Raw genomic sequence first — 23,666 nt, forward strand, 5'->3', positions numbered from 1 at the left:
GATAGAAATTGAATTTGAATTTACCAAGAATGTATCGTATACGAAGAATTTCTGTTAGATTCTAACGTATATGTATATGTGTTTTACGACTCGAGTTACTTATTTTTAGGTCAAACATTGAACACGTGTGCAAGTGATTCAGAGAAAATTTTTCCTTATCAAATATGATTTCGGAGTTTTCCTAATTTTTGTAATTTTCAATATAGGTTGTATAAAATACAATTTTTATATATAAATGTAATTAACATTATTTTAATGATATTTTACAAGTATTACAAATATTTTTGATTCTTCAATCGTCAATAAGTTTATACTATTCAATTCTAATGGGTTTCCATTTAGTTAATTGATGCGTATCTAAAAACTGTTTAAGATGGTTATGATAGTTTAGAAGTTATATAAAAAATTTTTATTCATCATTAATATAAAACAACCTTTTCTTTTTAAAACCGCTTCACTTTTTCTTATATCTTCTTTCGTGTTCATTGTAAAGTGGGCCTAATTTTTATTTTTCGTTAATGTCATTTTTATTCATCATTAATATTAAACAACCTTTTCTTTTGAAAATTGCTTCACTCCTCCTTCTATCTTTTTTCGTGTCCATTATCATCTGAAACAAAAAAATATATATATAATATATGAATTAAAAATATATAATTTATATATAGAAAAATAGAAAAATATAGAAAAATTAATAATAGAAATTAAGTAAGAATAAAAATTCATGTTATTTCAAAATCACCATATTATTAGAGTCAGATTACAATTTATTGAAGTAGAAATATACGCGCGCCATTTCCGTTTTGTTACTAACCAATGGAGCCCCATTAAAATCTTCGTCTGACACACTATATGGTGTGTTATATATATGCCACCGCCAGTTTCTCATCGAAGTGAATTACAAACGATCCACCTTCGAAACATATCTAACTCGTCGAATATCCATTGAGCTGATATATTTTTGCTCATGCTAAAAAGGCACAGACACACACACCCACCACATTGCACCGTGTATTATCGACTCTTTGTCGAACGCATCGTCTCTTTTGACTTTGTGCAACTTTCCAGAAGTGGCATATTTAATCTTAACTTGACTCAGATATTTGTGACGCTACCACTAGTCGCTCTCATCTATATATGTTTTCTCTGTAATCATAAAAGAGTCTTTTGATATGCACATGAAGCAAGGAAAAACAAAATTTTAACGATGATATTATCCAACGATTTTATTCAAAAGGAATAACTATTTTTTATTCGTTAAAAATATTAAATTAATGGTTGATGATTTAATTCAATTTTCACTTTTATTTCCAAAGATTATGATTTTCACTTTCACTTCCATTTATTCCAATGAGAAATTAATAGGAAAAGTGAAAATAAAAATGATTAGAATAAGTGTAAGTGAAAGTGTAAAAGAGAGTGAAAGTAAAAATTAGAATCAGTGGAATTGAAAGTTAAAATTAGAATTGGTAGAAGTCAAAATGTAAATAGAATTGGCGCATATTAAAATTGTTAAAATTTATTGTCATAAAGCAAAAAAAAAAAATAATAATAATTGTTCGGCAATTATTGAAAATAGAATCCAGAGACAGTATATGAAGAGATAGAGTGTTTAAGAGAGCCACTAAAACAGCACTCTCTGATAGGATCCAGAGCATCCAGGTCGCGTATTTGGAAACGCTTTATCATCTTGGGCTTAATTCGGGACTTTAAATATTTATACCGTGTGACCTCACGACAAGAACCCCCCTCTCTCTCTCTCTCTCTCTCTTTGCACTGTGATGCCAGAGTTATTTTTCTCCATCCACCCTCTTTTCTCTCCGCGGGAGAGTGAGAGAGAGTGATTTGTGTCAACCAGCCTAGAAATATTCAAATAAATCTCCAACCATGTTAAACGCTTGTAAACATTATCATCCACGTGCCACTTGAACACTCTTTTTAAAACAACAAAATATTTTTCTAGAAGCGAGAAAAATTTTATAAACACTTGAGAGAGCACATGTTTCCTTTACGCAAATGTTATTTTTAAACAACTTTTTTTTTATTTCACTATATTTTATAAGAAAAAATTATAATTTTAATTAGAAAAAGAAAAATAATCCAAGAAGTTATTTTTGGGAAAAATATATATGATAAAGTTTGTCAAATTATTTATTATTAAGTTCGCAAAACTTTATGGAATCTCAATAAGATTATATTATTGCTACCCTTTTCCGAGCATGAACGTCAAGTTTTCTTGCGAAATAAATACACGAACCCTCCACAAGGTCCTTATGTCGTTTGACCCCTCTTTGAAAAGACAGAGGGGTTGAGAGCGACGTGAGATGAAATCAACAAGAACAACTACTATTGTTTGATACTAAAGGCACTTGGCCCCGAGTGACATTCACAGAAGGGTTGAACGTTTATCCCATTTTCTATCTCTTTCTCTCTTGAACCTAAATATATATAGTCATTTTATTCTTTCACATTAACTGAGGAATAAGAAAAGGGAAAGGGTTCCACTTCTAACTACTGGGGTGGACACGTCTCTCTTGATTGCCCGGCTGTTATTGCCTGTCAATTGTTCACGTTCTGCGTTATTAAATTAATATTAGAAGTAAACTTAAGCCAATGACGATGCGAGGAATGAGAGATCACACACAAGACTTACTGTTTTGTCCAGTTTTTCTTTATTTGGGAAAAATTTCCCATGGGAGAAAACCCTTTTGGACATGGTCACGTTTGAATTTATATATGGCGCAAACGATGCGACATGAATTTCACGACTTGACAATTGTTCGCTGAACTAAATTATTATTGTCCTTCGTCTTTCTTATGTATTCAAAAATTCGCTGGGGAATTGTTAAGCATTGTATTCTCTTTGGATTTTAGATGAATAATGATTAGAGGTATAATAATGTTAGTGCAACGTTTGCTCAAAATGTTGGGAAGAAATTGAGAATAGCAAATTTTTACACTAAGCTAGCGTAATTACAAGGAAGGGAATAAATAATTTTGCAAAATATATTTAAACTTTATATAAATTATATTTTTAATTTATACATATTTTTTTTTGTTTCAGATGAGAATGGACACGAAAAAAGATAGAAGGAGGAGTGAAGCGGTTTTCAAAAGAAAAGGTTGTTTTATATTAATGATGAATAAAAATAACATTAACGAAAAACAATAATTAGGCCCTCTTTATTATAAACAAGATAATTATTGTTTTTAAAGTTCGGGACAAGTGGGTGCAAGTCGAAAATGAAATAAATTATTCGCGGTAACTAAAAATATTTAGGCTAATTGCAAAAAAATCTTTTTCCATCGTAAATCAATTAGTATTAAAACATAATTTTTTTTACAAATTAGACATCAGAGGGTGAATTACGTAACTTCTTCCTTATCCCACATTCCATATTCCACATTTCGTATTCCAAATTCCGGATCCTACTTTCAAAATCCCATATTCCAAATTCCACATTCCTGATACCACTTTAAAAATTCTGTATTCCACATTCTGGATCCCACTTTTAAATCCACTTTCCATCCACCTTTTCACATTCCGGATTCTACATTCTGAATCCCATATTCCGTATATTACACTTTCCACATTCCAGATTTCACTTTCAAAATGCCGGATTACACATTCTGAAAGTGGAACCAGGGATCCGCAATGCGGGATCTGGAATGTGAAATACGGAATATTAAATATATAATTCGGAATGTGGAATCTGAAATACGGAATTTTGAAAGCTGAATCCAAAGTGTGGAATCTAAAATACGGAATTTTGAAAGTGGGATCCGGAATGTGAAATGTGGAATACGAAATGTGAAATGTGGAAACCGAAATTTTGAAAGTGGAATTCGAAATGTAGAATCCGGAATGTGAAAAGTGGGATTCGAAATTTGTAATCCGGAATATGAAAAGTAGAATCCGGAATACGGAATCCGGAAACAGTTACGTAATTGACTCCCAGATTCATAATCAGTAACATCAAAAATATCCAAAAGATAAGGAAATTCAAACATAAAAAGTAATTGTAATAAAAAATGATATTTATACTAAAAAGTGTGAAGTTCGGATTAGAAAGTAAAAAGTGAAAAGGATTTAAAATTACAGAATAATAGGAAGTGAACAGTTGAATACAATTTATTAGAAAATTAATTTCATTATCGCCATTACTAATTAAACTGCAATCTAAATTGTTAAATGTATATATATACAAATATATATATATACATATATAAAAGAGTAAAAGATTAAAGCGGAAGTTAAAATGCAGGGACATCCGGTAAGGAATTTACGAGAAATGGTCCATAGTGCTCTCCTACTCAAGTAATTCTAACGAGATATATCGGCAATTACCACTCTAAATATTCTCACACCAAAGCTCCGTGATCTATAGGCATCCGAGAACACACAGCTCGTGCTAAATTACTTTGAATCGCTATTTTTCAAGAAAGACACGATTGCTTTCGCGGATTGCAAATAGTTCTCTTTCCACTTTTACCTTCAATTTTTAAGATCTCTTCGTGTTCAAAAACATTACAAAACAAATTACACATTTCCAATTGTAAAAATATCGATAATTTTCCATGATGTTTTCGTGTCAAGAAATAATCGAATTCTAAAGTTGTATGTAATCTAAGCGCTCACACAGTAGCGTAAAATTTATTTCTACTATTTAAAGTAAAATAATAAATATTTTTTCAAAATTTCTTAATTTCTTTTTATAATTTATACTTGTAGAACTTAATTCCCAATATATTTTAAGATGCGGATTATTTTTAATTTTTTTTACAATAGGGAAAAAAAATTGGCTCTATCAATTTTCCCCAGATTCTTGTGAAAGAGGAAAGAAGGGAAGGAAAGAAGGGAAAGAAAGATGGTTTGATTTATAGAGCTGACGAATCTGAGAAAGTTTTTCTTCTCAAGACAAGGTAAGCCCCTCTAACTAGCACTTCTGAAGGGCTAACTCATTTTTCTAATTACGCCACCATTTCTGTCGCGTAGAGAGAAAGAACTCCTTTATATAAACTAAGGTGTGTCAGACCTTTAGAAAAATATAGGATATAAATAAATGAGCAAAATCTTTTTGTGTGAGTTAAAGGAAAAAAAAAGAATGTGTAGAGACTTTTTCGTAGATCAAAGCGCCCCCAAAAGATCAATACACACTGTTCGAGATAGGGCTTATGGGACGTTCCTAAAATCTGGGGAGCGAACGAAAGAGTGCGATAGCTTGATTGAGGGCATCGAACATTAGTGAGCTCTATACACACACTCTTCATAAACATGTCACGTACTTCTTTTTTTCGAACAGACCGGAACCAAAGAGGCATAAATAGACGCAATTAAGGTTCGAGTGTAGGGACTACTTCCTGCGACGTGGATGTGACTACTTACTGCACAGACACACAGATATATTTTCTTCCATATCCCAAAGGAAGTACTTGGAACTAATAGAAAAAAAAGGTTATAAAATACAATTAATCTACAAATAGAAACAAAGTAATTGCAACAAAACAGGAAAAAAATATCCAATCTAGAAAATTTAAATACTATGATATTGTAATGAAATATTTGGAGGTAAGTCATCTCATTAGGTGCACGTAAAGATGAATAACCGCATATCAAGGGCTGGGAGTATAAAATAACTCTGTTTGTACAAGATATTTAGTTAAATATTAACGACATCGTTAAAACAACGCATTTGCGGTTCGTTAAACCCGAGAGGGGTGCGTACATACCGTTGGCCCGTTAAGTCTTTCAGAGTGCTTGCTGTTCGGACCATAAGCACCCATATCCACTGATAATAGAAAGATGTGTGTAAATAGAAAAGTTTTTTTTTTCTTTCGTTTATTTTCACACTTGTAACTCAGAAACATCAGTTTTACTAACCACTTAAGATTTAATTCTCCACATAGATAATTGATTCAATGAATTTGTGTCAATATTAAAAACCAACTTCAGAAGTGAAATAACTCCTAAGCTAAAAATTAACTTAGCATCAATTCCAAAAGGGTGGGATTTAAAATTTAACATCGTTTTTACAATACTGGAATATTTTTGTAAAAACAAACTTTTTTAAAAACATGCTATATAGGAAAACGAAGTATATATTTCAAAGCAGGTCAAAAGTTCGATTCCACAAATTCTCGGTGAAATCGCATCGGTCAGTATCGAAACTCTTGATTCGCATCTCTCCTTCCCCCACGTCCTCGAGGGATGATCATAAATCGTTGCTTTCTGACCCAGTGTTCCTATATAGACACGAATTTTCTCGATCGTCCCCCTTTTTTAACGCTTTAATATCCGTGTGTGTTAGTGCAGCGATAAAACTGGTCAGTATATGTAAATTCCAACTTTACATACATGTATATCTCTTGACAAGAGAGATTGGTGTCTCGGTTTGATTTTAACAAAAAAAAAAAAAGAAAGTGCACTCACTTCTCGTATAAACATATAGGGGACTGATAAAGTCCGCGAAGTGATATTTTAAGGGTGTCCGCCCCGCAAGTCCTTGGGGTTGAGTAAGTAAGTGGGTGGACTAGTTAGGATGGTTGTAGGGACAACAAGTATAAATTCTCAGAAAAGACGAGGGATGATCATGTTGCACGCGAAGTCCCACAATCCCTTTCAGTCCCTTTCCTTTTACACCCCCTCCTGCTTCCACCACCCACTTACCCCTTGAAATGCCACCCTCTTTATTCCCTTCTCTCGAAAGTGGATGATGCCCGCTATATACAGTTTGCCTTGCAAATATGTACCATTTGGTTAAATTTTAATTTTTAAAAAATGATATGCAAATGGTTTGGAATAAGTTAGATGAGAAGACCGCATACTTCTTTCTTCAATAAGAAAAACTACCGAAGAAGAAGAACTGCCGCGCGTGTTTATACTTTCAAGATTTAATAATAAAAATGTATTACGATTAATATTAATATTATTATTTTACAAAATAATTTTTGAAGACTTCTTTTTGATAAAATTACTATAAAACAGAAATCTTTTCAAAAACCGCTTTACTTTTTCTGATATCCTCTTTCTTGTTCATAATTAAGAGGGCCTAATTATTGTTTTTTGTTAATGTTATTTTTATTCATCATTAATATAAAACAAACCTTTTCTTTTTAAAACCGCTTCACTTCTTCTTTTATCTTTTTTTCGTGTCCATTCTCATCTGAAACAAAAACAAATAAATTAATTAAAAATATTAAAATTCGTATAATGTTTAAATATATTTTGTAAAATTATTTATTAATACAACCTCTATTAGCCTACGTTTTGATAAAGGACCAATAGCCTCTAACCTATAATCACTCAAAGTGTGTATTTTTGTCCTTTTTATAATATAATCAAAATTAGACTGTTTTGAAAATTGATTTAAAAAACTGTCTATCATTTAAAAAAAAATCCGTAACAAAGAATGCGAAAGAACCTACAATCGAGATTCCAATCGTTTCGTGAATTCTTCGGTTGTAAGCGATTGCTTGAGGTTTGAGAAGACAGTAGAGGAGATCAGTCTTGAAGTCGTTATATAGAAACTCCAAGGGACGAAAGACGTCCAAAAGGGATAGTCTACTGTGAGACACGTTGTAACTCGTCAGGGTGACAGGGCGTTAAAACGTCACCTGGTGGGAATTCTCGGCACATGCCAAGCGTGGCACAAATGCCAAGCACCGCAGCTGATCCGACGCGTGTTTCCCATTGAACATATTCCGGATTCCAAGATGCTTTATCCACCCACGGACCTTGACCCCTTTCATCACATTAAGATGACATTTTTACCACTCCTCATCACTTCTAATCACCTTTTCTATATTTTCATTAAGAGAAAAGCATTTTCCAAAAAAAATTAATATCAATTTTGTCATCCTTATGATTTTTCTATTTCTTAGTGTCCGCGCGCATATCATATCAAATCCGTCAAGTTTTTGGGTTCTGGAGTGTTGATCGATGGCCACCCGTCAGTTGGTACCACTTTTAATTAAACCGCCCTCAAGATTAGTTCCCCTCACTTTTTGGCCCTCTTCTTCTTGTAATTGTTTTAAATCTCACCCCATTCCAATGTAGACGCACCCTCGGCAGTTTATCCGAGGCACAAAAAAAAAGGAGAAAAAAAACCACAAACCCGTCTAGGTGACAGATTTCACGGCTCAAGTGACATTTATAAGATGCAAAAAAAGGGTTCTTCATTTCATTCTCTTTACTTGAATGAAGCAATTTATTAGTAAATTCCGCCCTGATTGAAACATTTAATTTCTTTTTTAGTACTATTTCTAATTACTTTTACTAATGCTGATCGTAGAAGCTCACGGATAAGATGGATTTCCAACAGTCAAAGAGTATTTTACCATCTCACTTCTATACGGCAAAGTTTGCCACATGAATCCTTTTCTGAGAATAGCATCAAGACTTGGACCATTTCATGTGGGTGCAAGTTGGGGTATCCATCTATAACAGCCCGTCCAAACGTTGTAACAGTGCTACGAGTTATCCGGTACGAAGAGAGATGTATGGTAATTGTACATGGCTAAGTTACAGACTCTGAATGGCTTGGGGGCGTTAAAGTACCTTCGGCTGTATCACTGGCTCACACATTTATATATATATATATATATATATATATACACCTGCAAATTCTACCTACAAACTTCTGTAACGAAAACCTCTTGAGTTAACGTTGCCAGGTACGAGATGCTCACAACTTCTATAATATATACATCGACACCTATCTCTCTCTCTCCCTGCCTCTTTCTCTCCCTCGACATTGTTGAAATAAAACTAGAGATTAGAACAAACGTCTGTAAAAAAAAGTTTTTATATTAAATACTGATAACAATAAATTGCCGATGAAAGAAATTAGGAAAGAAGTAATAGTTTCGAAATTCTACTAAGGATCAAAAATGAATTTTCAAAATTATTTGTTACTTTGAAAATTTTTTAGCTATCATTTGAAGTTTAAAGCTTTTGGTTTCTTTTCTGATCAGAAATTCCAAGTGGCGCTTATCTACACAGAAAAAACTTGGACTCATTTTTGTTGCAACTCATTTTCTTTTGGGTATCGAAATGAGTATGGGACAAACTTCATGTTATTCAAAATGATATTGGCTGGAATTTCAGATTTCTAAGTTGGCATCATAAGCAGAGTAATTTTGTATTTCAATTATTGTTTCTAATATTTCAACAACACCAGAAAGATTATTTTGACCAGTACAAATATTTAGAAGTTTTTAAATAAAAATTATTTATTATTATTTACGTAGATAATAATTAATTTCATAAGTTTTTAAATTTACCGCTATTATTTAAGTTGGCAGTACCGTTCCTGTTGTCAAAACACATGTTTTCATTTTTCTAACCTAAAAACATATTTCCTTTATTATTTTATTACGCGATTACAAGCAATTTTTAATCAAATATATTAAGTCTAGCGTGTTATTTACTTCTTTGTAATTATTATATTTCATGTTTTTGTGCAAAATTATTCGTTATTTCACAATATTTTTCCATTTTTCTTTTTCTCAAAATGAAACTTGCCTGTTTCATTTTGATACTTTTACCTTAGAACTCGAAATGAGACAACCAGTTTCATTTTTGTTGCGAATCAAATTGAGTATAGAATCTATACTCAATTTGAATTCAGGTTTTTTCTGTGTACAAGAATATTAACCACATGGTTAGAAGTTATTTTCGTTATATATATATATATATATTTGCCCTCTCGACCTACCTGTCTCGTACTTGAGCTAACGACGCACAACGGACAACAACAATCGAGAAGCTTAAACACACGTATACATATATATATATAGATTATACTGTAGTTTCAAGTTTCGCCACGGTTGATTGTTGCAGCTGCATGTGCAATATTCGACCGCTCCCTGCACAATGTCCCAAGGCGATGCTTGTCCAATACAATGTCTATTCCAAAACTTCGCGTGCCACATAGTATTTCCCACCTGCAAGCACAATAACAGTACTTTGCTTATTAGTATCAGATACAAATAGAATACAATGTTTTTTACGATATCGCTACTCTTAACCGCAAGAGATAAAGTCTAAAAATTGATTTAAACTTTACTACCTATTGATGTTATAAGATTGTTATCAACTTTTTTTTCCTCGTGGCAACTTTAATGATGACGTAATAAATGACATTTTGCTTCTGTCACGATTTATTTACAAAAGATAATAATGAAAATAAGAATTGAATTTAAATTATTTCTTTGGTAGAATTTTTGAAAATTTATTAATTAAAAAAAAATTGGTAATTGCATTATAATTCTAAACAAAAGTGAGAGGGGGTCAATTACGTAACTATCCCACTTTTCGCATTCCGTATTACGGATTCTACATTTCAAATTCCCAATTTCACATTCCGGATCCCACATTTCACATTCCGTATTTCATATTCCACTTTTCACATTCCGGATCCCACTTTTTACATTTCCTATTCCGGATTCTACATTCCGTATCCCGCTTTTCACATTCCGCATTCGAAATTCCGGATTCCACTTTTAAAATTCTGTATTATGGATCCTATATTCCACATTGCAGATTCTATTCTCCATATTCTATATTCCGAATTCCAGTTTCAAAATGTGAGAAGTGGAATCCGGAATTTTGAAAGTGAAATCGGCTATGTAAAATGTGGGATCCAGAATACTGATTGTGAAATGTGGAATTCGGATACGAAATTTTTATAGTAGAATCCGCAATGTGGAATTCGAAATACAGAATGTGAAATGTGGAATCCGGAATGCGGAATTCGAAATACGGAATTGGAAAAGTGGAATACGGAATGTGGAATCCGAAATATGAAAAATGGAATCCGGAATCTCAAATAGGAAATTTTGAAAATGGGATTCGGAATGTGGAATCTGAAATATGGAATTTTGAAAGTGGAAAAAAATGATCCAGAATACGGAATGTGAAATGTGGGATCCGGAATGTCGAATATTTACCTAAAAAAGTAATACTATAATTTAAGTTTACTTTCTCGTAAAAAGAAATTCAATGCAAAGAAATGTTTCTCTTAATTTATTTATAAATACATTTCGTTACTATATACCAGGGGTATGTATATAACAAAGTTACGAGCAAGAGATTTTGAAAAGATTAAAAGAGAGAAACGGCGTAGACGACAAAATTAGACATTTATCCAGTGTTTCACTTTGTCATCTCCGGTTTCTCGACGAGCTTCTATTATGAATGGAAGTTAATTTAAAATTCATTACAAAGGTGAAGGAGCCCGAAAAGCACCCCCCAAGTCTCTACTGTCATTCGAGAAAGAGAAGGGTAGGGATAATTGTTCGTCACTAAATCGGCCGGAAGGGAAGATTTTCAACCAATCTCTCTCTCATGTCTTGTTTATTTAAATAATGCAGAGGGAAAGAGAGAGAGGAAGAGAGCGAGAGGGGAAGTTTATTTGGAAAATGGATGACTACAAAGCTCCAAAATCCGCGAAGCAATACTGCTAACCCCTCTGCGAAGAGATATGTTTTTGTGACAAGTGAGAGGAGCCAGCTGCTTGTCGAAAAGAACATTAGCTGCCACTTTTCAACTTTTTTCTCATATTACAACAGTTCCTGTTGTTTTCCGCGTTATTTTGGAAAAAGGTTTTTATACACTAAAAAAGCAAATTGGGACATTATTGGTACTATCTCTTGTTTCTTCCCTCGACAACTTCAATATGGAGAAAGAAACTATTTTTTTGGAAAAAGGGTTAACTCGTTTTTAAAAATTGTTTTTCTAGACATAATTATGGTAATTCTACAAATCCCTAAAAAAATAATTCTTTTTTTAGATAAATAAGTTTTTTTGAGTAAAAACAAAGTGGTGCGCGTCTAAAATTAATAAAGTCTTGAAGAAAGATATGACGAAGTGAGGGAGTTAATAATAAGGTTTAGGTATAGATTGCAAAATGGATCAATTGGTTTTCGCCAAGGCATCTCTTCTTCTTCTTCTTCTTCTTTATAAATGAGAAGGAACATCCAGGGGTTGGTATCGACGTTGGGAAGTGTTTCGAAACCAGTTCAGATATTCACCGGTTGATTACCATCCTTGTATAAAGGGGCAATACACAATTCCCAAGAGTATAAGCTAACTCGACAACTGACAAATTAGTCCAGCGTACCGACGACATTTGCAAAATGGGGCGACAAGAAGGAGCCGCATTGCTTTGAATTTGATAGGCATTGGACGAGAGAGAGACTCTGAAATAGTTGTCTCAACTCTATTTTCCTTGTTGACAGCGCACGTTCATTCCCCCGCGCACGTCATCTCTACTGTCAGCTGAGCCCACTTTTCAATTCATCTCAATTGTATCAAAGACACTGTCAAAATAAACTCTCGCCAACTTTAAAATTCAGAGAATATTAAAACAGGTCAAATCTATTTATTATTAACTATTTTATAATTTATTAATATTAGTATTATTTACTTCTTAGCAAAAATGTCCCTGCGGTGGTTTTTAGATGGTTTTAAAAATTAAAATTTATACGACAGCAAATGTATAATTATCTTGAGCATTGTTATAAAAAGATTGTTTTGCATATATATTTTTAAATAGAAAACATCCTGCAGTGTTGAATGTCATATTACCATTTCGACGGACGTTCGCGTTGTGTGACTGACAATGTACTTGGCGTTTCTCAGAAACTTTATTAGATCGAACGATATTCTACCGTAGATATAGTTGAATCTCATTACTATTCCTTTTTATTGTCTGATGTAAACGTAATAAAACAGCCTAGAACTCTATGTCATAAACAATGTAATCTGATTTTAAAAGGTACTTAGCAATATCAGAAGAGACTTATAACTAGTATCATGAAATTTTATCTTCGTCATTTCCTATTATTATTGTGTGTCCAAAAATCTAAACGATCTATTAAATAATTAAAATAATTACAGAAGGCTGAATTTATTTATGTGACTTAAACACTGTTTCTTGACTAGTGAAAATTTGTCCTTGACTTAAAAAATTTTCATCTACCTAATTTTTGTTTTTCATTAATTTTATTCATCATTAATATTAAACAACCTTTTTTTACCGCTTCACTTTTTCTTATATCTTCCTTCGTGTTTACAGTAAAGTAGACCTAATTTTTGTTTTTCGTAAACGTTATTTTTATTCATCATTAATATAAAACAAACCTTTTTCTTTTAAAAACCTTCTTCTTCTATTCTTTTTGGTATCAATTCTCATCTGAAACAAAAAAAAATAAATTAAAAATATTATAATTTGTATAAATTTTAAATATATTTAGCAATATTATTTATTAATTCAACAATTTGCCTAAGTCTTGATATAGGAACAACAGCCTCTAACTTCCTTCTGAAAACTATGCTTTATGAAAAATTAAATTTCAAGTGACAACAAATATCTATGTATAATTCAATCACCTATACCAAATCCGTAAAACTTTAAATCAATGTTTGCTTTTAGCGAACGTAACTAGAAAGTGGAATGATTCTTAGTAGCAAAGATTAATTCCAAACTCGTCGACGAGGACAATCGTTTCTAAGTCGAGAAACGATTTACACCAAAGCCCGCGAGCTTGGTTAAAGCATCGTATTGAAAGAAGGGTGAGTTTACATTCAGAGAGGGCAACGGGTAAATGTATAGTATACATATACATAGGAGAAGGGGGTAAAACCGCTCGTTTATCAGTAAGCGATTCTAGTGAAAGCGACACCGAGACCCTACGTGGTGCGAATAACAATCCACTTTTCCCTCAAACCCTATAGTATTCTATATACCGCCCCCACAAGTTCCATATAGTTCTATATATACACACATACCATGAGAACGGTTACCATGAAGCAATGCGAAAAGTATTGACGCAACGATTTCCCGACGGAGTCTCCAGAAAAAAAGGACGTCATTTATTCTTCCGCAGAATACCTTTTTTTTATTTTCAATTCACTTAAGCTCTTCCGCGAAAGCCCATGAAAAGTTCCCTAAAGTTTCATTTGACCATGTGGTTTATTCTCTGACAGAAAATGTACACTTGCGAAGATGTTCAAACACACCTTTTTGTGTTTTGAATTTGGGGGTCAATTACGTAATTTTTTCCGGATCCCACATTCCATATTAAACATTCCGGATACCACTTAAAAATTCTGTATTTCAGATTCCGGATTCCACTTTCGAAATTCCGTATTTCAGATTCTGGAATCCACTTTCAAAATTCCAGATTCTACTTTCAAAATTCCGTATTCCAAATTCCACATTCTGGATTCTAAATTCCGTATTCCGGATTGAAACGTGGGATCCGGAATTTTGAAAATTGGAATCCGGAATGTGAAAAGTGGAATCCGGAATTTGCCCTCTGGTTCTAAGCGCTGACATCATGTGGATCACTTTGTGTATTAGGAAAAACACCTTATTATAAAATTTTATTACTGTATTTTATCACAAAATAAATTAAAATATTTGGAAACAAAATAATTGAATATTTGAAAAATATTTTTACATACGTAGATTTACTCCTGAATTTTTTTGCAATTCATCGGAGATTCAATTGAAAAAGAATATATTTATACTTACTGAAAGAGACATATCCCCAATATAAGAAAATGGGCAAAATTTGCCAAAATCAAAACATTAAGCCATAAATTCGTGGGTCCCCAGTGCCAAATAGCGGGAAGCCATGCCAATTGTATAAATTGGCTATGACAAAACTTATCGTCGTCCCAATACCACGTACAGAAATTCTTTTTCTCACTCCCGACATATTTTTTTTTTGTCCTGCCTTGTATTTTCCGCAGCGTAAGATCGCGAGGGCAAATATATATATATATATTTTTTTTTTCGCATGGGAAAAGTCACTGTTATAGGTGCATGTCTTCCATGGTCCCCTGTGATCATTTGAGACATCGTTCCCTTGTGGTCTTCCAAGTACGTGACACAAGTTTCTTGTATACATATACACCTTTCGATTTCTCTCTCACGTATATATATATATATATATATATATATATATATATATATATTCATTCGGGTACAAACCCTGACTTTGTCATGCGACGTGACGCCTCGAATGGCCCATCGCAATCTCTCGAAATGGTTATGACCGGGTCAGAAACACGCATCGTGATTTACAGATCGTATTTTATTATTACGTTGATAAATGCTCAAGTAGCGGTTACTATGCCTCTTAAGTGTCATTCGAGACTATTATCTTTTTTTTTTTCTTTGATATATAAAATATACGGAATAAGGTGACAAACAACCCTTTTGGGAAATTATAAGAATACTCAAAATGTTATTCTATAAATGTTTAATCACTTAAAGGAGAAATAAAAATAATTACCTTTGTGCTAGAGGTGATAAAATTGATCTATTTTTATCTTATGCGTAATTTTACTGTGTAGTGAATAGTTTTCCAGTGCTGAAACTCTCCGCTAGGAGTAGCACATGGCGCTAGTTGTACTACTAAAGTCAAACGAGCAACTATTTTTTCCAGTGCTCAATGACTATAGCTCATTGCTCTGACTTCTATTTTTCACTGAGATTCACTGTATTAATTTTTATTATGTTTTTTATTTGAGAAATAAATTATTTTATAAAATAAAAAAAAGTAGTTTTTAAAAAAAATTTGATCAACCATTTTTATGTTTTATTTTTTAACTTTTGTGGCATATTTCCTTCTCTGTATACATATAGTGATGGAAATGTATTAGAAGGCGCATTTATATAATATAAATAGAAACTTTAAGAGGAAGTGAGGAGAAATGTATGTATCTCGTCCACATGAAGCATAATGTGTCGAGCGCGATAAACATTTATTTCCCATGTAGGAATCCCTTCGCCGCGTGACTTTTGCATGGTGTATATATATATATATACATATATAGGCAATTGGTATTCCAAACATAAGCCACGAAAACATATGTATATAGCAGCATTGGGGACATGTGTCACCCTCTATATACGCGATTGCTTTGGATATAGCACACAGTTGGAATAGCTATTTAAAATTGCATCTCAAAGCTCCGTAAAGGACACGTGCGTTTTTTTTTAATGTTCCTCTCAATGTTCACGATAATGCCCTTTAAATTTTTATTTAACGTTTTATCAGTAAAACGTGGTCCAAATGGCCTTGCATAGTAACAATTATTTTGACGCCATTGCCATATTATTTATATATATAACAGTTCAAAAAATAACTTTACAATCATTTTTCTCTTTTAAATTAGAAACGTTTTTTATTTTTTTACATTTATTAATATTAATTATTATTATTATTATTATTATTATTATTATTATTATTATTATTATTATTATTGTTATTATTATATTTTTATTTATAATATATTTTATTTATATATTTATTTTTACAGCGTAAATTAAGAATTTGAGGTTATGTTATGTGAAGCAGTTTTTTGAATTTTTTAATTCTAACTAATTTTTAGAGGCGAGTTTTTGATAATAAAAAAAACAAAGATTTTTTTGTCATTATTTTCAACATTTGATCATTCGCATTTGCAATAGGGGAATAATCGAAAAGAAAGTAGTGTCCATTATGGCATTAAGTTCAGTGAGGGTAAATCTACTTTTTCATGAGGGGAAAAAGTTTTAGTAATGATTAACCAAAAAGTTAGGTTGCAAAAATTCGATACAGTTACTTGAAGTGGTATTGGTTAAATGAATTTGATTTTTTTAGTAGGAAGGAAAAAAAATTAAGAAAACAGTTTTTTGTAATAAACAATAAAATATATTTAAAATAAATGTTTGTGTTTGTAACTAAATATAACTTGTTTAAAAAAAAAATGGTCAATTTTTGTTGAAAATTTTACCTAAAAAAAAATTGTTGAATAATTCGTTTCATCCCTTACCTTTTTTTTAGAAATTATAATTATTATTAATAATATAATAATTATAATAATTAGAAATAATTACAATATATAGAATAATATAATAATTCTAATAATTATTATAAAAATAGTAGTAATATAATATATTAATTATTATTAATAATGTAATAATATTAAAATTAATAATAATCAATTGATTATTATTAAATTAAAAAAAAAAATTTATTTATTTTATTTATTTATTTAACAAGAACAAAATTTTTATAGAATTTAAATTTTTAATCGATATTGGAGATCGACATTTGCAGCTCAATATAAACAACTTCATGACAATAAATTATAAACAAAAATATTATAATGGACATGTAATTTTTTATTTTTATTAAATAAAACGAATTTTCGAAATTCTCAGTATAATTTGAACATGTTTATACGTAAATTTATCAATGGACCTCTCCAATTTGTAAAAGTTTTCGATAATTTTTCTGGTACGTATATTTTTTTTCTTGATTAAAAAAAGTAATGTCTTCTCAGTTGAAAATTAATTTCAATTAAATTTTCAGGAATTAAAAAATTAAATTCAGAATCTCATGTGGTACAAGCAAAAATGTGGGACTATGTGAAAAATAAATTTGGTTTTTCTCAACAACGTAAGCAATAACAACAATAATTTAATTATGAATTATGAATGAAAATAATTAAAAATTGAAATATATATATTTCAGAAACTAACGAAAAAGTAATGACACCACGATATCGAGATGAATCCTATATGCGAGAAAGTGAAAAAGAATTTTCCCCTTACGATGAATTGTATAAACCTGGTTATCGAGGTCGGACAGATAATAAAAGATTTTGACATTATCAATAATTGTAACGTAATTAAATAAAATAAAAACATAAAAATCGACAAGTTCCACTTTTTTATTTTCTTTTTTTGCTAAATAAATAAACATTAGAAATAAAATTTTTGAAAATTTAAATTTACTGCAATTTTGTAACACTTGTAAATAATAACAATAATAAATTTTTAAAATAATAAAATATAATAAATTTTTGTAAATTTCGAAATAATATTTTTCTTTAACTATTTTTTTCTTTTTTATTTAATATTTTATAAAATCACGTTTTTGTTAACAAAAATAAAATCGTTTCTTCCAATAAAAAAAAAATCCAAATGAATTTAAAAAAAATTAAAATATTTCAAAAAAATAATATTGAAACAAAATAAATTATTAAAAAATATTTTTTGAAAAATATATAATATTAAATCAAAAAAATAAATATTCAAAAAAAATATAAAATGGTTATGTTGCGATTTTTTGAAAAAAAAGAGGTCGAGAAACAGTGAAATGAGTTGAACTTCAAAAAAAAAAAAAACATAAAATGACAGTTTGAAACGAACCTGGAACAAAGAAGGTTTGCTTTCAACCTAAAAAAAATTTTTTTTTCCTTTTCCTTTTTCATCAAACAAGTCTGAAAATTTTTAGTAAAATTTTTCGTTAACATTTTTGAGAAAATTTTTCCAGTGATTTTATCAAAAAAAAAAAAAAAAAAATGACTTCACTTTTGTCACCATCAAGAACCAATATGATTCGACGTCAATATAATTCAGCCCTGAAAATAAAGGGAATTCTATTTCCCGTCTCCCAAAGGACATTGTCTACTGGTAAGTTCAGCCCTCTCCCCAAATGCTTGTCGATAAGAAACCGTAAATAATGTGTCGATCTTACATATATATATATATGTATTGAATTTATTGAGTCGCCCTCCTCCCCCCCTTTTTTTTGCAGGAATCTGAAAATTTCTAAAATTAGGGTCATTTGACAGCCATATGAAAATTAAATTAAATGACAATTTTTCATTTTTTTTTTTTTTTGTTAATTTAAAGAAAACAATTTATTATTCTGAAATTTTTTTTTTATTTTTAAATTTAGTTTTTTTAAAATAATTTATTTATTATTTTCACAGCAAATATAAGATTCGTGGAACAAAAGAACAAATATGGTGGAATTTTGTCAAAAATAAAGAAAATTTTCAATCAGCCTGGTATGAGGTTTTTTTCTTTTTGAAAATTAATAAAATTATTGTTTCCAACAATTTTTTTGTTCACCAAGAAATGGAAAGGTGTATAAAATAAATTTCTTTTACAAAAATTAAAACATACAACGGTACTGTCGTTTAAAAAAAATAATAACAATTAATAATAATAATAATAATAATAATAATAAAATAATAATAAAATAATAACAATAATAATTATAATTATTTTTTTTATTTATTTATTATTATATTATTACATATTTTATTATATAATAATATTACTATTATAATTTATTGTTTAGTTTACTTTACAATTTATTAAATTATTGATTTTCTTGCAAAATTGGAAACAATAATTAATTATTTATTAATATTAATTATTACAAATATTAATTAAAAATGTTTTAATTTATTAAAAACGTTGCCTAATTGAAAATACTAATTTCACATTCATAGCATAAAATTAATATTAAAATAAAAATGAAAAAACAATAATAAAAATAAAAAATAGAAAAAAAATTTGTATTAATTTAAAAGAAAAAAAAAAGAAATTAATATACGTACTACAATTTACAAATTCAACAAAAATTTACATTCAAAATTTTATTTTAATTAAAAATATTTTAAAAAAAATTATTTACCTACTTAAATAATTAATACGTGATTATTTTTCCAATTTTATTGAATTCATACTTAATTTTTATTTAAATTTAATTTACAGTTTAATTTACTTTTTTTTATCAATTATTACTGTTTTTTTTTTAATTTCCTAATGTACAAAACAATTCGTGATTATTATAATGTAATTAAAAAAAAATATCCAAATTTAAAAAAAAAAATTTTTTTTTGTTTCTTTACTGAATTTTGCACTAGTTTTGTCTCTGTTAATTATTTTTGTAGAAATACGATTTCGAGAAGTTGAATTATTGCCAATCTGTTGTTCCAAATACAAAAAACGTTCGAAAATACAAAATCATCATCGACCCCTTCGAAAAATATTGGCCAACTATAGTATGGAAAATAATCTCCTGAGAAATAATAATAATAATAACAACAACAACAACAGTAACAACAACAATAATTCCTACTTGAAGTATATAAGAATCGACAAACTACTGAGCGAGTACATGTTAGCACAGTCGATGAGAAAAAAGAAGATGGGTCTCGTGTCTTTGGGACCAGTACGTGGAATTATGGGTTTGGCGTCTTATACTTCGAAACCGCCAATCACCGAACCCAACATGCCACCGCAGCAACGGGAGAAGAAAGAAAAGAAAGATGAGAAAAAAAGAAAGAAACCAGTCATCAAAGTTGATGGTAAAACTACTCAAGAATTAGAAAATAATCTCTTGCCTTTGGAACAAGAAAATTATCGATATCAATGGGGAGTTAAATTAATAGAAACACCACCACCACCACCTGTTGAAAATTTAAAAGAACAAATTGTTAAGACACCAAAATATATTTTACAAAATTCTTGGGGTGTTAGAGTAAAAAAAATTGAAGAGACTGAAGAAAAGAGGTGCAACAATTCTAATGAATCATTGAAAATTAAAGAATTCGTTGAGACTGAAGAAAGCAATAAACCTGAAATTTGTCAAATAGTCAGTACAGAGATTAATAATTCAAAGAAAATGGATGCTAAAGACAAAGATGATTTTAAAAATTGTAAAGAACAAATTGAAGCGAATATATCGTTACCAGCACCGGAGGACACAACAGCTGATAGTGATTACAATGTTCCAAAAGGACTTCCACAAAATGCTGAAATTATCGCCTGGCAGGATCTTGCAGAACGTTCAAAATCACCAATTGATGATGCACTTGAAACCAAGGAGTGCTTCAATCCATTGGAACCAATGTTAAATCCAGAAGCACCAAAATTGGATGTTGTAAAATTGGCAACTGATAAGGAAATAGAAATCCGAGGGATTTGCAATTTTAAAAAATCACCTGATTACACATCGTCAAGTAAAGGAATTCACACCGATAGTCATCTATCGGCTACAACTGACATTGATTCTGAAAATTCACTAAAACCCCCCTATTTGCTTCTTGAGAAAAACGAAACTGTTAAGGAAAAACTCGTCGAACCATTTATGATAATTAATAAACCAAAAAATGATTATCAAAAAGAAATTGTTTCAGCAAGAACAAGACCTCGATTACCGACAAAAATGCTCACCCTAACGAGAATTAATACAGATGACATGAGTTATTACAATGATTTAGAAGCTAAAAAAGTCGATGAAACATACGGACGAATGATTGAAATAGAATTATCATCACCCAGTAAAATAGGAGACAGCATTTTAGATGCTCCATTACCAACTGAAATTACAATATCAATGAAACCGTCTTTAAAAAAGAAAGTGTCATTCATCAAATATGCGAGAAATTCTTCATCATCGGGATTTAATACCAATGGTGGTTTCTTTGGTGGTTCATCAAGTGGTTCTTCGGGTTCAAGTACTGGTCGAAAAAAATCCAATTATTTTGCAACAAGTGCTGATGTCACTAGAGGAAAGGACAAGAAACCAATTGTAAAATCCACAGAAGATGATGAATCAGATGAGGATATTGCTAATTATTCTCCCGAAGGTGATTACATACGAGTTACTGGTGATCCTTATCCCTATAGTCGTGAGCATTTTTACAAATGGCGAGTAGCACCAAAATCAAATTATCCAATAAATTCATTAGCCAGCAGTGGTCGAAAACAAATGGACATTAAGGATTATAATTCTGATTTTAATTCCAATTATCGTGCAAGTAAAGGTTCTAATTCTTCAGATGGATATAATACTGCTGATTATAGTACTAATTTTAAAGCAGCTAATACAAATAATTATCAAGCAGATAATCAAAATGCAACTAATTATAATGTTGCTAATTACAATACTGCTAATTATGATTATCAAGAATACGGAAATACAGAATCCACTGATGATTATGAAGATGAAAAAATCCAAACAAGTTACAACAATGCCGCTTACAAAAGCAGTAATTATAATTCCGAATCCACTGCAGAATACAAAAATTATGAAACAGAGGAACTGGACGAAAATGAGGATTATTATACAAAAACTCCAATCAATGAAGATAAAGAATTTTCAGAATACGAAGAAGATGATGGTCCAATAGATACAACATCCAATAGACATTTAATAAATAAAAACATCCATCATTCCAGTAGGGCAAAAAATTTTACCAATACAGAAATTTTAAAACACTCTGATGTCAATAGAAGTTTAAGCAGGGAACATGCTGAATCTGATGTGGCGAAGAATAATTATGGACAGCAACATAGTCAAAATTTGGTTAGCATATCTCTTGAATTTCTGATAACAAAGGATTCATCTTTTGTGATTACATTTATAGTGTCAGAAATCTAAAATCTTAACCCTTTGTATCAGTGCAGACAACTCATCAATACGATTGACATGGATGATGATTGGAAGTATGAGAGGTGGCAATTCTACAAGGGTCAGGGTCTTTTTCACACTAGATTAAACAATTTGAATGGACAAATTGTATTGTCGAGTATCAATCAACAATTGATGTTGGAATCATTTGGATGGAATTTTTGTGGAAAGAATTTTGAAAAAATCAATGAACTACAGTGCTAAAATTCAATTATAAAATTATATCTTACTATTTCAAAATTCTTGGTGAGTATTTATTCCGGGTGGTATATTTACAATTTCTATTTTACATTTAAAAATTCATTGTAAAATTTTTTATGAAGAAAACTTTTTTTTTTGAGTAGAAATCCAATTTTTCTATTTCGAAAATAAAATTTTTTTTTTTATGATCATCAATTATTATTTAGTTTGAGTATAAAATGAAAATTGTACATAAAATTTTTTATTATTCAATTGTCGGATTAAAATTTGATTTTTTTCATTGTTATAAAATCCCGGAATAAATAACTATCAAGAATTTTTGTTTTTTTTTTTCTCGAGGGCATTAAAGGGTTGACAAAAGGATTCAAGTTATGCTCATCCGAAAAATAATTGATGCTGCTTTAATTGACATTATGATATTTGATATTTACTAATGGCAACAATAGTACCTACCTGTAAAATAATAATAATAATAATAATAATAATAAAATAACAATAATAATAAAAGTAATAATAAAAATAGTATTAAAATTACCAATTAAGATAATAATAAAAATACCAATAAAAAAAATAATAATAATAATTTATGTACCTAATAATTTTTGAAAATTAATTTTTATAAAATGTATGTTTTAGAAAAATCGAAATCAAATGCTGATGAAAAATTGAGTATAAAGAATCCTAATAAGCATCCGTGGTCAATATCGGAAGAGAAAAATAAGTTAGATCAATCAAAGAACGCGACCAATGTCGAAGAAACGGATGCAATCAGTGAACGAACGATTCATCCAAAAATTACACCCCAGAAAATTGCTAATAAAAAATCAATAGCCGCCAAACTAAAAGAACGTAAGTTTAAATGTGAATTAAGATTTTTTAAATTTTACCAAAAAAAAAAAAATTTTTTTTTAAATGAATTTTATTTACATAATTTATTAATTTATATTAATTCAATAAATAAAAACAATTCCTACCTTTGTAAATATTTATAAATAAATTAATAAAAAAATAGAAAATATTATAGTTATTATTAATTTATAAATAAAAAATTATAAATACCCATAATATGATTATTTATATGATAAATAAATTAATAATAATAATAATATATTTATTAATAAAAAATTATTAATTAGTGGTAAAAAATTTTAATTTTAGAAGTCAGCGAATTTGTCAAAAAGGAAAAA

At 30.0% G+C, this 23,666-nt stretch overlaps 1 protein-coding gene across 2 annotated transcripts; it reads left to right on the plus strand.

The window, feature by feature from the left end:
- The first annotated feature begins 18,221 nt into the window (after nucleotides 1–18,221).
- On the plus strand, nucleotides 18,222–22,524 carry LOC127283959 (probable serine/threonine-protein kinase nek3). 2 transcript variants are annotated; one of them, XM_051309167.1, is made up of 4 exons: nucleotides 18,222–18,479; nucleotides 18,782–18,859; nucleotides 19,754–22,173; nucleotides 22,270–22,524. In XM_051309167.1, exons 1-4 carry the CDS (start codon nucleotides 18,368–18,370, stop codon nucleotides 22,480–22,482), a joined length of 2,823 nt encoding a protein of 940 aa, XP_051165124.1. In that variant the 5' UTR covers nucleotides 18,222–18,367; the 3' UTR covers nucleotides 22,483–22,524. The 2 variants fall into 2 exon arrangements, with proteins under 2 accessions (XP_051165124.1, XP_051165125.1); XM_051309168.1 differs by having other exon boundaries at nucleotides 22,275–22,524.
- The last annotated feature ends 1,142 nt before the right edge of the window (nucleotides 22,525–23,666 follow it).

This window comes from Leptopilina boulardi, unplaced genomic scaffold (genome assembly GCF_019393585.1).
Source record: "Leptopilina boulardi isolate dan_hultmark-lab unplaced genomic scaffold, ZJU_Lbou_2.1 LbouV2_316, whole genome shotgun sequence".
In the NCBI taxonomy this organism is placed as follows: domain Eukaryota; kingdom Metazoa; phylum Arthropoda; class Insecta; order Hymenoptera; family Figitidae; genus Leptopilina; species Leptopilina boulardi.

Bases quoted from the DNA above. Each gene is read 5' to 3' on its own strand.
- LOC127283959 (XM_051309167.1), top strand. From the start codon at position 18,368: ATGACTTCACTTTTGTCACCATCAAGAACCAATATGATTCGACGTCAA. The intron at 18,480-18,781 runs GTAAGTTCAGCC...TTATTTTCACAG, and splicing joins CCAAAGGACATTGTCTACTG to CAAATATAAGATTCGTGGAA. The intron at 18,860-19,753 runs GTATGAGGTTTT...TTATTTTTGTAG, and splicing joins GAAAATTTTCAATCAGCCTG to AAATACGATTTCGAGAAGTT.